At 35.2% G+C, this 16,262-nt stretch overlaps 1 protein-coding gene across 1 annotated transcript; it reads left to right on the plus strand.

Moving 5' to 3' along the window:
• The first annotated feature begins 521 nt into the window (after positions 1–521).
• On the plus strand, positions 522–15,474 carry LOC129269325 (BTB/POZ domain-containing protein KCTD5-like). Its single transcript, XM_054906818.2, has 6 exons — positions 522–542; positions 3,545–3,653; positions 6,261–6,352; positions 7,287–7,382; positions 8,538–8,660; positions 10,687–15,474. The coding sequence occupies exons 1-6, from the start codon at positions 522–524 to the stop codon at positions 10,729–10,731; spliced, it is 486 nt and encodes a 161-aa protein (XP_054762793.2). The 3' UTR covers positions 10,732–15,474.
• The last annotated feature ends 788 nt before the right edge of the window (positions 15,475–16,262 follow it).

Consider the following 16,262-nt stretch of genomic DNA (forward strand, 5'->3'; position numbering starts at 1 on the left):
ACCATTTTATGTGCAGCAGGTCCAATTTGAGAAATCGCATTTCAAAATTCAAATTTACATTGACATCTATGATGTAATAATTAGCTGTTAATTAGTCATTTTAAGGGGGAAAAAAGGTATTTGAGACTTAAAACTTTTTCATTATTTACAGAATGATATATCAAAAAATATTTTTTGGGGCAATTTTTACCCTGTTTGCTAAATTGGACCACCTTATGACATGCGGCCACATTCAACATGTTTGAATATTTTAAAGGGGGAGTGAACTGTGTGTGGCCTCTCATTGACTATGTGTTATTAATGCATAGTCTTATACATTTTCAGATATCTACTACTGTACATGTATAAACACTATAGAGAATAAATTGACCTATGATTGTATTTTAATAGAGAAACTAAAATGTTTTGAAAGGAAAAGTAATTGTTTTGCTACTTGGTAACATAAATATTACGGTATAAATGTATTGAGTAGTTAATGAGCAGGTTATCATTCAAATGGGTCTATATTACAAGACTACATTATGGGTCAGGAAACTGGCCAGGTATGAATAGTTGAGGACTCCAGATGGTGCTATTGGTTCCTGTCTGCTTCAAATGCAATTGTTGATGCCTTAAATTTTTTATTTTTTCATCTGGGTCTAGTTTCATAGAGACTTGTTATAATACATGTAAGAAACGCACAATTTCTATTACAAATGTAATACATGTATATCACCCAATCAGATTGGAGGATTTCAGAAGCTTTTAACTGTAATTGCAAATTTGTCATTATCTGCCCTGACCAGTTTGACCCAGGGCTGACTAAGACCTGTTCCTACACTGTGCATGAATATGCCTCAGTTATTGACGTATTCTAAAGTGTACATGCATATAAACGGCAATTACATTGGTAAAATGGTTACCAATGTTCATCAGTAATATTCCATAATATTGCAGTAAGATACTATCTAAAGCAGCCATTCTCAATTACTTTTTTTGAAGCGCCACATTTCATGTTGAGAATCTGTAATGCTCCACTGTCCATTGCGCAAACCAGCAATGTATCAGCGGAGGATGTTCAGAGGCCCCTGGTGGGGGTCGAGGGGGCAGAGCCCCCAGACGTTTTGGAATATGAGGCCTTTTAAATTGCCCAGAGGGGCTCTAATTAATATCAACAGAAGAAATACAAATGCCAACAAACTACACAATATCAATAAAAAATATAAAAAAAGACCAGTGACTTTTTCCCAACATACCAATGATACCACTAGTTCAGACTGTTCTGCCCCAGATATATTGGCTGAAGCAAGTGGCGTAATGAGTAAAAAAAAAATGAGGGGGCTAGATATTGCAGCTGAAGCAAAAATATTGAACTTTGCAATACAAATATCTATATTTTGACATAATATTAAGAAAATAATACAATATTCCACTCTTTCCCTTTCCTTTTCTTTCCCTTTCTCCTTTTTTTTCTTGGCTATGAAACACTTGGGGGCCCCCAATCGCCACACCCCCATCTGTACGCCAGTGGTTGAAGCTACGTTCCCCGATTTTGCAAGGGCTGAAAATTAGGCGTTGCACTGCACTAACGCCCCAACTGCCCCTCTCTCTCTATAACTCACGTGCAGTATCATTCATTCAGTTCATGTTAAAGGAGAATGAAACTCTTGGAGCAAGTTAGCTTTTGTGAAAGCAGAAAAATCAAAGAATAAGATCAACAAAACTTTGAGTAAAATAGGACTAGCAATAAAAGAGTTATGAGCATTTGAATGTCGAGATCACTAATGCTATGGAGATCCTCCCATTGGCAATGCGACCAAGATCTGTGATGTCACACACGTACAACTCTCCCATTCGGACACTGAAAATATACCCCAAAACATCTCTTTTTGCTCATTCTAATCATATGACAAACGATTCATCAATGATATAATGTTGTGAAACCTCTGTACTTGTCATCTCATAAAGAAAACACCTAACCTTGTGATAGACTCGAATAAAAGTGAGAATATAAGTGAAATAAGTACTAAAGTAATGAGGGAGTTGTACGTGTGTGATATCACAGATCTTGGTCGCATTGCCGATGGGAGGATCTACATGGCACTAGTGATCTCAATATTCAAATGCTCATAACTTTCTTATTATTCTTTCAATCTTCCTCAAACTTTCAACAATATGTTTCTTTGATTTTTCTCTTTGATATGGATTCAGCTAGTTTCAAGGGTTTCATTCTCCTTTAAGCAAGAGTGTATGCAGGCAATCACGGCAGACAATGCATCTGAGCATACATTTATTTCACTTTTATAACATCGGATTTTAATCGGCTTCGAAAACAAAGTTTCTGCTTGTTATGTCCCAAATTCATAATCTTTTATGATCAGGATGTTCTTTGAATATCATATCATTTGATGTTTAACTCTTAACCAAAACGAATACTCTGGAAATGCAAAATTTCTCGCCGTTGAAATAGAAATCCTACAAACGGGGTTTTCAAATCACTTGTGCGGCACAAAAACTTTGTACAGCGTAGAATAAATAAAAAGGAGAACACCATCGATCCTCCATAATAGGAGTTATCAAGTGCTAAATTGGACAAAATTTGAGGAAATCAATTAGCAATTAAGTGTCAAGTAAAGAGTTTTTGTTTTCTCTTTGTATTAAAATGATCACCAAAACCTTATTGCCATGTTACTGGTAGATACATTTTTTCTCCCTTATTTTTCCTTTATTTTTTATACCGGCTCCCAAGCGCCACTCCGCAAGGCTCGGTGCGCCACAAGTGGCGCGCGCGCCACCTATTGAGAACCCCTGATCTAAAGGGTAATAGTCTACAGTACATGTAGTACTACAGTATGAACAATAGGCCTATAATATTTCCTTGACACGCAGATCAAATTGTGGCATGTCTTGAAATGAGGGAGATTTGACATTGATGTGATATCTTTTGAATGCTATCCTGCAGTAAACCTTATTCCATGCAATGTGTGCTTCATTCGTTTAGAAATTAAGTTGATAATGTGAATACACCCATTTTGAAAGAGTTTTGCCATGAATTGGAAACAACTGATGATGAATGCATGTTTAGGATGGCCCATAAATATTACATTTGACCTTTCGTACTGTATTGTAAAAGTTATACATGTACACAATGTCTATGAGTATGAGATGATAGCTTCATGCATATTATTGGGGCCTACTGAAAGAACCATCTCGCAAATTATAACAAATAATTCAAATTTACGACTTATTCCTTTCTTGGGTTATTGTTGCAGAATTGTATACATGTAGGGATATGTTTATGCAGGACTTCAATATATTCTTTAAAGTCCAAGCCCAACCCAATGTCAAGTCAAACAAGCATGCTATTGCTGCTATTTTGATTTAATTTGGGATGTACATGTACATGTAAAACAGGGGAATGCATTTTGAAATACATGTATCATTTAAGTTTCATTTTGATGCCTGTGTACATGTACATGCACAACAAAAAATGACTATGTCTATGGTTAGCAAGATTCAAGATTATTTGACTTTGCTTTTTCTTTTTTTTTCCCTCTTTATGTAGGATGAAACTGGTGCCTATTTGATAGACCGAGATCCCATGTACTTCGGACCTGTATTAAATTATCTTAGACATGGAAAATTAGTTATCAATAAAGACTTAGCAGAAGAAGGTAAATGAACATTTAAGTATTGGTGTGTTTTAACAGAATTATTATTTACATGTATCTAGTTGGCCATTTGGTAAATTGCCAGTTCGTCCACTGCCAACTCGTCCACTCATTACATGTACATGGGGTCAGATGCATAAAAAGTAGCAATTGCTGGCAAACAATCGCTTCAACCACAAGCAATAGCTAGCCAAGCAAAAGATCATGCTTCAGCAATTGCTTTATTTCATATGCATAACCCTTTGCTAGTGCTTGAACACTTTTCTTGCCTTCAGAAAGCAATTGCTAGTGGTTTGAACAATAATGACGTCACGCTCGGGCGAACACGACTCACAGAAAAGGCAGGACTCCAACGCGAAGGTGTGGCAGTGCAAATTACTGCTTCTTTCATATAACATCTTTTCCTCAGACGTGGTGTCAAACTAACTTGTTTCTTTTTGATATTTATATTTGTCATTTTATTTGCACTTAAATGTATTAGGAAGAAAATGTACGTGTAGGCTACGGTACACCTTGGGGTTCTCTCACAGGTGCATAAACATGATTAAAAAACGTGAACGCCTGATCAAGCAAACGCTCCAGCTGCTCTGACAGAGCTTGAAGAAACCAAGCAAGTGCTTAAATGCACAAGCAAAATGTTCGCTTTCTGCATACCGTTACGCTTTTTAGCAATACCCGGTAGCTTTATTGTCAAGGAAATGCTAGCAGTCAGTTAGCGATTGCTTGAACTTTAATACTAGTATAAGCATTTGCTCGCTTATTTTTATGCATATGGAATCAAGCAGAAGCCTAGAAAAAGCAATTGCTACTTTTTGTGCATCTGACCCATGGTCTACCTTCATTTAAACTAATGCCTTTCCGTCCAACATTTCGTCTACCAACTATTTTGTCAAATCATCACTTGGTCTAATTCACCAGTTGGTTTTTTGACCATATTGTCTAAGAACCAGTTGGTCTGATACTTGTTTTATTTTCATTCATTTTGCCCAATTAACACTCAGTCTAATTAGACCAAATGGTATATGGACTAAATGGCTATTTGACCAACTGGTTATTAGATGAAATGGTGACTGGATGAAATGGCAATTAGACCATGTGGATATTGGACAAACTGATGGTAGACCAAATGATAGTAGACAAGTTAGCAATTGGACAAATTGGCATTGGACCAAATGAAAATAAACCAGCCACTTGAATGGGCACTATATAGCCGCTGGTTTACATGTACTGCCCCAGCAATTGTTTCCAGTGGTGGGTGCATTCAGGAATTCTACCATGTAACCATTCCAATCACCTGGGTTGCTGTGCACAGCACAATTTAGATGAATTTCTTGTTCATACCATGGCTGGGACATTTAAACCCTCAACATTTTGAGTCAGACCTTGACATCCCCTTCAAGTACCAAGAAATCATGTTATATATATATATTATTTAAAGAATATTGAAATCATTAATACATACATGTACAGTGTATGCATCATAAATTCTCACTACCTGCTGTTTGGCCATCAGCCTAGAATACCAATTACCTATCAGACCATCATAATATTAATAGGAACCCATTTCTGGTTTACCAAATACCAATAGCAATGCCCATTATACTTTCTATTTCATTTTTAAAAGTGACACACTTCACTAATTACCATTTGTACAGTTAACTTGCCTCATTGGTACATGTAGGTAATAATATACGAGGCAGACTTACAAATGAACCCCATTATTATGCCTCATGGGGTTTAGATGAAATTAATCTTTTAAATTGATGATGATCGAAAACCAGCAAGTTGAAAGGCAAATGCACAGTACTAATGGCATGTTTTACATGAAGCCCTACTAAATGTTGTGACATTTGACCCATCCAATGTGATGATAATCAGGTGATGAGGCATACTTTAGGATTAATCAGATGTGTTAATTTGGGCTGTATAAATTTTTATTCATTCCATCTCTCGTTCTCTCTATCTTTTGATCTTAACCAAATCTCTAGATTCTATTTCCCTCCTCTCTCTCTATCTCTCTCTCTCTCTTATCTCTCATCTCTCTCTCTTGTTTTTTTCTGTTTTTCTCTCTATCCCCTCTCGCATAACTATAAGTTTCCATCATTCTCGAGGGCAAGACGTATGGTTCTTAAACACGCATCTGATTTTTATTTTTCACATTGTAGAAAGTCATTCAAGAACATCTGGATTCACACTGTATATAATGCATTATTTCTGAAAATCTGCCGATTAAAAAACTCCACAATATGCCTACAATGTATATGCCTAGTAAATAATCTTTTATAGTATTATACTAGTCTTTTGCACGCATGTTAACAATATTCAGAACCCACTTTGATCATTATTTTTAATTAGCACAAATTTGTCAAGCCGGCCATTGTTACAGTACCATGACTTCCTGAGAAAGTCCTTATTTTGCTAAAAATGAAAGTGATCATAAATTATGTTCATAACCCAAAAATAAAATCACCAGTAGAAAAAGAAAAAAAGAAGACTAATAGGTCGGAAGTTTTAAAGCATTGTATGATACAGCATTATATTGTACACTGTACTGTACATTGGTTTTGATTTTATTGTTTTGTGGACTTTTGTCTTGAATATTTTATTCAGGTATTCTAGAGGAAGCAGAATTCTATAACATCACTGCATTAATAAAGCTTGTCAAGGAAAGAATGAAGGAAAGAGAAGCGAGGAATTCTCAGGTAAAACAGATTGTAGCCCATTCATAATACAGTGGTAGTATTTAGATACTGGTTGTAAAATGTGTAGATTGCCAAGTTGTCCTTATTTGGTTTCATCTTGTATGATAAAAACAACCTGTTTAATACGTGTACTTGTAATTTGTTCTAATTGCCATGTAAAGCAGTATTGTCATCAGGTTTCAATGGGGATATCTTTTAGGCGCTTATCAACACAGTTACATGTATTTGATAAACCCACATTATGTATACATGTACATATTGTACTTGTATTATTAATGCACTGTATGTTTCACACATTGCCTCATTTGGTAAAATGAATGTTTTGTTGTATCTACATCAGTAGGCCTATACAGTGTAAGATTCATGAACTGAGCCTACTACAAAGTATGCTATCAAACTGTGAGCCAATTCTTTAACAAATATTTTTATAGGAATACTAAAATAAAATTCTGCTTTACTGGAAGCCTTGTGGTCAGAATAAAGTCTGAATCTGCTTCAAATTGCTTTTGATACACTATACTGGACATCTTAAAGATTTGGTATCAAGGAGAATTGTAATAGCCTGAAAATTGTAATATTCGTCCTCTATAAGAACTTTTACCGTTAATATTTCACAGGTTGAAAACTTGAAATGTTCATATATCAAAGGCTATTACAATTTTTCTCCAAAACAGGATCAGATAAGGACCGTAAATGTCTAATGTGCGGCTGTGCACTGGCCTTAAGTATCCAGCAGAAATTAAGCATCCACCACTTTTCTACTTAATAGTATTGAAAAAAAAATGTTATTATTTCATTGCCTTTAAATGTTCCTGCTTTAACTTGTCTTGCTAGGCATTACAGGAAATGAATGACATAGATCATTGCTATCTAGATTAATGTGGATCTCTCTGTAAATAAACTGAAAGGATTTATGGCTTCCTGTCTTCCGCAGGGTTCAAGAAAACATGTGTATCGGGTATTACAGTGTCAAGAGGAAGAACTCACTCAGATGGTATCAACAATGTCGGATGGCTGGAGATTTGAGCAGGTAACCAATGATAACAACCCATATTGCATTAGATAGGCAAAGTTGATATGTAATAGAGTCCCAATATATCAAAACAACTCCCCAATGGATTAGAAAAAGAAAGTTGTTATTTTAATCTAGATTTGTGACCCCCTCCCCCTATAGCTGTTGTAGCTCATATTTGTGAAAACAACCCCTACCCCTTGGATGATCTGTTTTAGCCCAGATTTTATGAGCAAAATAACAAAAATATAAATTTGAGTGTCTCATTTGAACAATTCAGTTTGATAACGTATAAAAAAAATCTAAGTTGCAACACCCTAGTTACAAGTATCTGTAAATTTTTTGGTGTAGATCAGATCTTTTGCATCCTCCATGTATATCTAAGGGGGGGGGGGTCAAATTGCATGTTCACTGCTCCATTGGATTGCCTGCGTCCTGTTCTGTGCAGCGTTCATAAAAGTTGAATAGCGATGACAAACAAACGATCTGGTTTAGTTTGATCGGTTGTTAGAAAACTTTTCCTAGAATTCCAGCCGTTCATTTTCAATGATATAATCAATGATACTTGGCATGGATGAATTTCTTCTTTGTACGGTCACAGAAGTATGCATCATAGAACAAAGGTGATGTCAGCAAACTATTAGTGTGCCAAAGAAAAGGAGAAATGAGTTAACTTCCTTTCAGGATACTGTTTTAAAGTGTTTAAACTATCTCTCTCTTCTCCTGGCTTTATTCCAATTGGCATGATCTTCTTTCAACCAATTTGTGACAATGGGATGAAAATATTATGGTTTGGTCCAAGTCAGATTCTTAGGCAGAGCCCTATGTCAGAGAAAGAGTAGAAAAAGAAAATGCTCACAGCTCTCTGCCCATTTTAAGTTTTTTAGTGCAATGTGATGTTTGTACATATAAGCAAAATATTGGAATCGTATCACTTCTTCCATGTTTCTAATTTCTAGCATATAAAATGAATTTCTTTCTAGTTTTGATACATTAATTTAATTATTTTATTGTTTGTACAACAATGTAAAAATAGATAATAATCTTGCGAACTTGAAGAATAAATCTGATCAAATTAGGCCTCAAAAGCACTTAATTAATTCATCTGTGCCAACAGTAACCAATTTTATGAATGTCAACTATAATTTTAATGCCCTTCCTATTCCTTTATAGCTGGTAAACATAGGTTCATCATATAATTACGGCAATGAGGACCAGTCAGAATTCTTATGTGTGGTGTCAAAGGAAGTCAACAATACGGGAGCATCAACGGGGGAGAACTCAGATAGGGCAAAGGTAAGGGTATATTAATGTATGGGGCTAAGCAACATAACACAATATAATAAATAATGCTTTATTTACCCAGAGTAGCCACTACAGTTGGGAAACTGCTCTTCCAGCGTACCCTGTATCATATGATATGCTCTTATTACCCTTCTCCAATCTAAATGCCGAGCACCTAGCAAGAAGGCAGAAGGTTCCATTTTTATAAGTCTTTGGTATTACTGTAAACGCTGTTATTTTCGCGGGATTAATTTTTCGCGCTTGGCGGCTTCAAAACATATTCGCAGGTTCTTGAATTCGCGCTGCACACTCCATAATCACAAAGTCACTTCCTTCTTCACCATCTGTGAATGGTTTTAATATAAATTTCAGCGACGAAATTGTATTTTCTGATCATAATTCTAGCTCTAAACATCGTAATTCAGCATTGTTTTGATCCAATCATGAGCTTTTGTGACATTTAGCGCAACCTTTCTTTACGGGGCGGACATAGGGGAAGGCAAAACGGAGGCGCCGCTTACCTGATATAGACGGCCACGCACTGGGTAAGGACCGGGGGGATTACGGCTATTCAAAGTGCATGGGATCATCAACAAACCTGGGTGATCGACCCAACGTCTTCTTAAAAACTAAGCAGATCTAAACACCAATCAAACAGCCAAAGCAATTTATATTTCAACCAAAATCATAATTTAAATGCCGTTCTGCGACTGTTAATGAAATGATCAGATTGCTTTGGAACAAATTCTCGGGATGCGTATGATTTTGGAGCTCAAGCTTGCTTGCTTAAATGTTGCCCTCTACAGATCAAATTATGCAATCTCTTTGCCAAAACGATACACGCAATTGAACCGTGGTTCAAAACTTGCATTAAAATAGATACTCATAAATTCGTGTTTTTAAATTCGCCCTCGCCGATCTTGCCGCGAAATCCACGGAAATTACCTCTTTTACAGTACTTGGCCGGGGATCGATTCCACGACCTCCCGTTCATGGAGTGGGCGCTCGACCACTGAGCCACCATGTCCACAAGATTGATTGCATATAATTCTAAATGCAATCAGTGCTAAAAATCAGCCCTGTGATCAGTTGTTAGACATTGGGTGATTTCAAGTCCGGTGTTGGCCTTGGTGTTGGTGTTGAAATTTGGATTGCTTCCCCTTGCTCCAAACTTATTCAGAGTTTGTAAAACTGATCCACATCACATTATTGACATCTCAACAACTAGTGAGTGACTTTTCGGGACCATTTTCATTTTATGTTTGGTGTTATAATCGTGTAAAAATTGACCTAACACCAACACCAAAAGGTCAACACTGAACTTGAAATCACCCATTGCGTTACACATGAACTTATTGTGGCATCACAAAAAAGCCCAGCACTACCTGTTATGCCACCTTTATTGTGTCGCATTAGATTGTGTGACTTTCACCATTGGACAGGCTTTGGCCAGATTTGCTTTTGTGGAGATCTGGATGCACATTTTTTTCCATGGAAACAGCAACTGATCAGTGTGCTCGTATGATGTACATCAGGGAAAACATTATTGATTCTTTAATTTTTTTCTGGGGCAACTTAACAGTGTACATTTGACCCTGTGTGAATTTCAGGGGCTCTCTATCAGTTTTCTAGGGCTCTGTAGGGTATTTGGGGGGCAAATTAGTCCCAAGTTCTGTGTAATTATTTCCCTGATGTCCAATCCGTAAAGAGATTATGCTGACAGTCTTTAACGAGTCGTTTGAGCACTGTGGATATAGCTCTTTTAAAATTCTGAATCGTGGCATATCATTGTGTATTGCTGAGACTGGGCTGTTAAAAGTTCTCAAGAGGATTATTAGTGAATTAAACAGGCACCTTTCAATTGCATGATGGCAGGTAATTACATGATCATATAATTAACCAATGGTAATCTCATGGCTGAGCAAAAATATTAATATCGCCATTATTTTTTTTTTTAGTCTCATGTTTTGTATTGACAAAATCAGTGTCAGCAAACGAAAAAAATGAGATCAAATTTTTTTTGTTTTCCCCTTTCCAGATTCTTCAAGAGAGGGCATCAAGATCTCGAGAACACAGGACATAGGGAGAAGATTCTATGCTCTATCTCAACTTCTTCTTTCCCATCTCTCGTGTGATTTCTGCAAGCCTTAGGCGGTTATAGATAGTGTAAAGGAAAAAAAAAAATAAAAAGACAAAAATACAAGAACATAGAGGATTTGTGTGTGCATGGTTTGACTTTTCATATTTCTTTTGTAATCTCTAGTTTGCTAGCATTTGATTTTTATTATTTGTATTTGAATGGTTCATCAACAACGAAATCCCTTGGCACTGGAAGTTTTGCATTGGAAGGCTTTGTTGGATGGCCTGAATGGAAAGCCTCAGTAGTTGCGGGTTACCAGGCCATCAGACGTGGTGCGTCATTGACCAAACAGCTTGTCATCACCCTTATTATTCTCGTTAAGTCATCTTATTGGACATCATGAGCTAGGTTTCAGGAGGTCATTGAACTTCTACAAGGTCACTTCTGGAATGTGAGCCAAGATTTCATTACGTTAACCTTATGCCTACTGGAATCGGTAGATCACTGTGCAAAGTCTATAGAAATGACAGGATTCAGAGTATGCATGTACAAGTCAAAGGCAGTGTGTACCGTCCATAAGGTTGTAAGGAAAATCTGCAAATAATGGAATTGAATGGAAAGATATGAAGAAGTGTTAGTCTCCTCATGATTTCCCTAATTGTTATTAAATATCTTTATTTCCTTGTCCCTATGAAACTAATCACAAAGATTCTCCTCTGTCAAAGAAAATGATGTAAAAATGATAAAAATTACACGTTTTCATCCCTCTGAACCCCATGCAATGTGTCAGGTGATTTTCTAACCACCACTGAAAAAAAACCAAGGTGAGAATCTCTGTACACACTGTTGTCCTCTATGATGTAAGCAAGGCAAAGCATCTTAGAAATCCTTCCCTGTTGAATACACGTAGTTCTTGATACTGATAGTGTAATCAGTAGCGGACCGTGACCCGGAGGAAACAGAGCATTGGAGGGGCGCAGCATTGTTCACAAACTATACAGTGCCCCTCCAATCGTTGTCTCCTCCGGGTCACGGTCCCCCACTTAGTGTAGTAGTTGTTTATCCTTCTCAAGTTGCCCCATCCCCCCCCAAATATTTTAGGGATGTATGTGTGTATATAGGTGTTTGTGAGAGAGAGAGACAACCCATATTTTAGATGTAATATAATTTTATTATTAATATTCAGGAAAGTTTTTTTTAGAAGTCTTATAAAAGTTATAGATTACCTTAAAAGTTCAAGCTGTAGTACAAATGTAAAAGACTTCTCGGAATAAGTCATGAAGACTTGATCTTTTTAATGCATCTGTTTTTTCAAGATGCTGTTATGCAATAAGAATTGCATACATGTATCCCAAATTACATGTAAGGGAGTTGAATTTATTCGAGCACAGGAATTTGACGGTTTTAGTGTTACTGTATTCAGTGCCTTTCCCCTTTAAATGTAAGATACCACAAAATCAAATTCGACTTTTTCCATTCCCTTTTTTTTGTCATTGTATATAAGTACTTATCAGAGGAAATGTATTGTAATTGTTGAATATAATTCTAGTTTTCAGAGCAGCTGGACTTCATCCTTGTTCCCGTTTTTTTTTTTTTTTGTTGGTATTACCAGATTTGTCCCTTTATATGCCCATGGTATCTTTACAACTCTTGATTTTGTTGCTGCCTGAAAAAAAGAACTGATGATAAGAGAGATCGATTTCTTTTTCATACTAGATAGGTAATAGTGCCAATTGTTATTTTTTATTATTAACATCTCATTGTATGCATTGTTTAGACTTTCTTTATTCTTGCAAATGTATTTTTCTTTGCAAATTTTCCTTTAAATTGATACTCTTTCAAATTCTGGTGCTATTTACATTTGCTAGCATCTCTTTGTAAATTCATTTTATATGTTGTTTCACAAGTAAAAAAGTTAGATGGTAAATATAGATTCTTTGTAGTTTTTATTTAACCATATTTGCTCCGAAGAGAATTTGAGAATACGTTTCCAAAGGCTCTAATGGAAATATTTGCCTCCAAGTAACAGTATGTTTTCCCATTTATTGGACAGGTTGAACTCTTGGTCTCCATTTGTAAGGTAATAAAAATGTTTGGCTTGAAAAAAGAATTTGTTGTCAAACTTTTCTTGGAAGGGAAAATGGGAAAAATTCTTGAAAGGTGCAATTTTTTTAAAGGAAACTTTGAATATATTTTGTACTTTTTCAAGATCTAATCTGACTTTCCTTGTTTGGGTTGATGATTTACATTAGAAGTCAATCATGATATTTGTTATATAATCATTTTTCTTTCCATAATCAACTAATTCATTAAATCATGTGTAACCTTCCAATAAATTTCTAAAACAACCCCTCGATTTATCTTTGTGCTGTAATACTGGTATCATCATATTTCAGCATTTGCCATACTTTGTGATAGTCAAATGCATTGAGTGTTCAGTACAGAACTCTTCTCTCCTCGATGCTAGTTTCCCCCCTTCTGCAGAGTCTGTTGTGTTCTGTACTAAAAACTGTTGTTTTTTATTCATATATGGCTTAAATTTGTTGTTGCATTTCCTTTTAAAAGAGTTTTCTGTTGTGGTACTTACTGGCTGATGCCAGAGTGTTTTGCACACACACATGTATGTATGTATATTGGAAACTCGTATATCACATGTATAGCTGAAATTAGTACCGAGCAATAACCAAGTCATTATGTACAGAGAGCCTTTCCCTTTTTCGTTAGGTTTTTCTTATTGATAAAAATTTAATGACCGTTTTGCAGCACTTGCATAGACTAATGTGATGATGTATATTTTTAAACATCAGACTATTCAAGAGTACATAGATATAGAAGTTTTGTGTCAGCTTGTGTAAATAAGCCAATGCAATCTTTTTATGACCCCTTCGCAAAATCATGTGCAAAGATGCATTATCTGTATGCATCAGGATTTGCCTATGTAAGACATTTTCATATACATATACTCAGACAAAGCAAAATTTAATATCCAGATTTTTAAAATATAGCTGTGTTTATTTATTTCATGAATCTTGATTTCTTATCATGTCTTGTTGAATAATTCATATTGAAGTCTTAATCATATCTTTTTTTTTCTTTTCAGTAGATATCTTAGTTGAACAATTTTGATATGCTTTTTAATACTAACCGTAAAATTTGGATGTTGAGTAATTTTTTGATGTGTCAAAGAAGTGCCATCGATTTGTTGATATTTATAGGAGATGTCATAAGTTTAGACAGCAGTTATTTGAGCATTGCATTATGATATGGCTTAAATTTGTGCAAAACTAATGTGAAGTACATGTAAGACAGTAGAATTACTTTGCATACAGAGGAGCAAAGTGAATATTAACTATTAAATGATGAACTTACTGTAAGTTTATTGAGTTGGTATTAACTTTATGACATGCTTAATTCTGTTTATAACATTGTTTTTTTCTTAGATGTCTGTAACATTCCTGGGTCATTTGAAGAAAAAAGAAATGTTTGTGTGCTTAGTTCTTTTGTAAATTATGAAGTCACATTTTTGAAGTCACCCCAGATGGTCATTTAACTCTACTGCTGGACTAGTCAAATACATTACTATGTGTACCATAGTTTGAAGAAAAACTTCACAAATATTAGCATTGTGATATTGACTTGAATACAGATAGAAAAAAGATGTTGATAAAGTTTGTGATTGAATCATTTTTTTTCTCACTGCATTTTGAAAATGATATCTAATCAAACATTTGACATCAAAGAGTAACTAGATTTGAGTGATATGTTAAGAAACGTGAAACATGAAATGGTAACAATTATATTCTACATAAATCAAATAATGTATGCTGATTGGTTCAAATAACATCGTTTGACCAACATATTCTCACTATTTTGCAATGATGTTGAAAATGAAACGCCCACTGAAGAAAAATTGCTATTCCGTGACGTCAATGATGGAATAGTGCACTATTCCATCATTGACACAGATCACGCCATCTCTCGGGCGTAGGCACAAATGCGCGTTCTGCTGAGCGCATAGCTTCAGGAAAAGTAGGTCAGTCAGCGCAGCACGTTATTTATATTTTGGTTCAGATTTTTAAAAAAGATGAAATAAGTGTACAAAAACTAGATTATCAAGATCTGTTCTAACTTATTAAATGTAGGATATAAAAATAAATATACCTGGCCTTTATTTTGAAAGTATAGAGGGAACTATTTATCCTTGGTTGTACTGGCAAAATTACTATTTCTCCCTCTGGGAAAAATAGTAATGCCAGTCCAACCTGGGACAATTAATTCCCGCTATACTTACTCAAAGCCTGGTATATTTTTATATTAAGTTATATGAAGTATCATGAAACATAAATTGTAGATGAATTTCATTCATGCACATTAAGTCTGTTTACAATGCAATTCTAAATTCATGTATACATAAAAGAATTTGTTATGAACATATTGACGCTTTCCCATACATGATTTTTTTCTTTCTCTTTCCTTTAAAAACAAGCTAATGCAAATTGAATGTGGGTGGGTATACAACTTTGATGTCATGTTTGAAAAGCACAAATATTTTGTGATGATTTTGAAATGGTCTCCATGTAAAGTAAAGTCTATGTACTGTCCTTTATACATTATTGTTTTTTTATATGCCAGGTTTTTGTTTTCTTCATGAACATATCTGCATGTTTTTTATTATCTTCTTGTGTATCTATTTTGGGGCAGGTCCCCAGATGTGCATTTTAGAGGCAACTCGACAATTTGTTAATATGTTGATAAAATTTTGTGTTTCTCTCTGTGTTGTTACTTGTGTACATACTATAAACACATTAGTGTTAATTACATGTACATGTATAATGCCATTGTCGATGCTTTGGCAAATTGTATGATATTTTAAGTATTTATCTCATTTCTTACTTTGTCATGTTGTAACTTCAAGCGGGTCTTATGTAGAAAGACCACCTGCACATTACCACACAATGGGCAACGTGAAATTTCTGCATGGAACCATGCCAAGGACTTGCCCTCGTAAGTTTCTGAATTTTACAACAAATTTGTGAAGGGAATTGTAGCGTTGCAAAGAACTGCCTTAAAAGACAAAATGTAGTCTGATAATAGCTTGAGCAATCCTTGAAAAATTAACCTATTTCTCTATGTGTTATGTCTGTGCTTATTTTTAGCCAGGAAATATTTGCTTGGCTATTTGCTTTTTTTCCACACTAGTCCATTCTATAGTATACATGATAATTTCTTGAACCGAACATAAATAACAACAAATCTCTTATGAAAAATCTGTATCTGATCCACTTTTCAGCTTGGCTATGGGGATTTTTTTCTCTTGATATGCATTTTATTCATTTCTTACCCTCAAAGTGCTGCCTTGCCCGTTTTATTTGGCTTTTATATGCAAATTAATTGTAGGCATTTCAATATGGGTGTAAATGCTATGCCCATATGCTATGTAACTTGTAAATGCTTTATATTATGTTGTTATATGTAACCTATTCATTTTAATTCAAAATTAAACCCTCCCCCACATACAGTACATAATAGTAATT

Source organism: Lytechinus pictus, chromosome 10 (genome assembly GCF_037042905.1).
Source record: "Lytechinus pictus isolate F3 Inbred chromosome 10, Lp3.0, whole genome shotgun sequence".
NCBI lineage: Eukaryota > Metazoa > Echinodermata > Echinoidea > Temnopleuroida > Toxopneustidae > Lytechinus > Lytechinus pictus.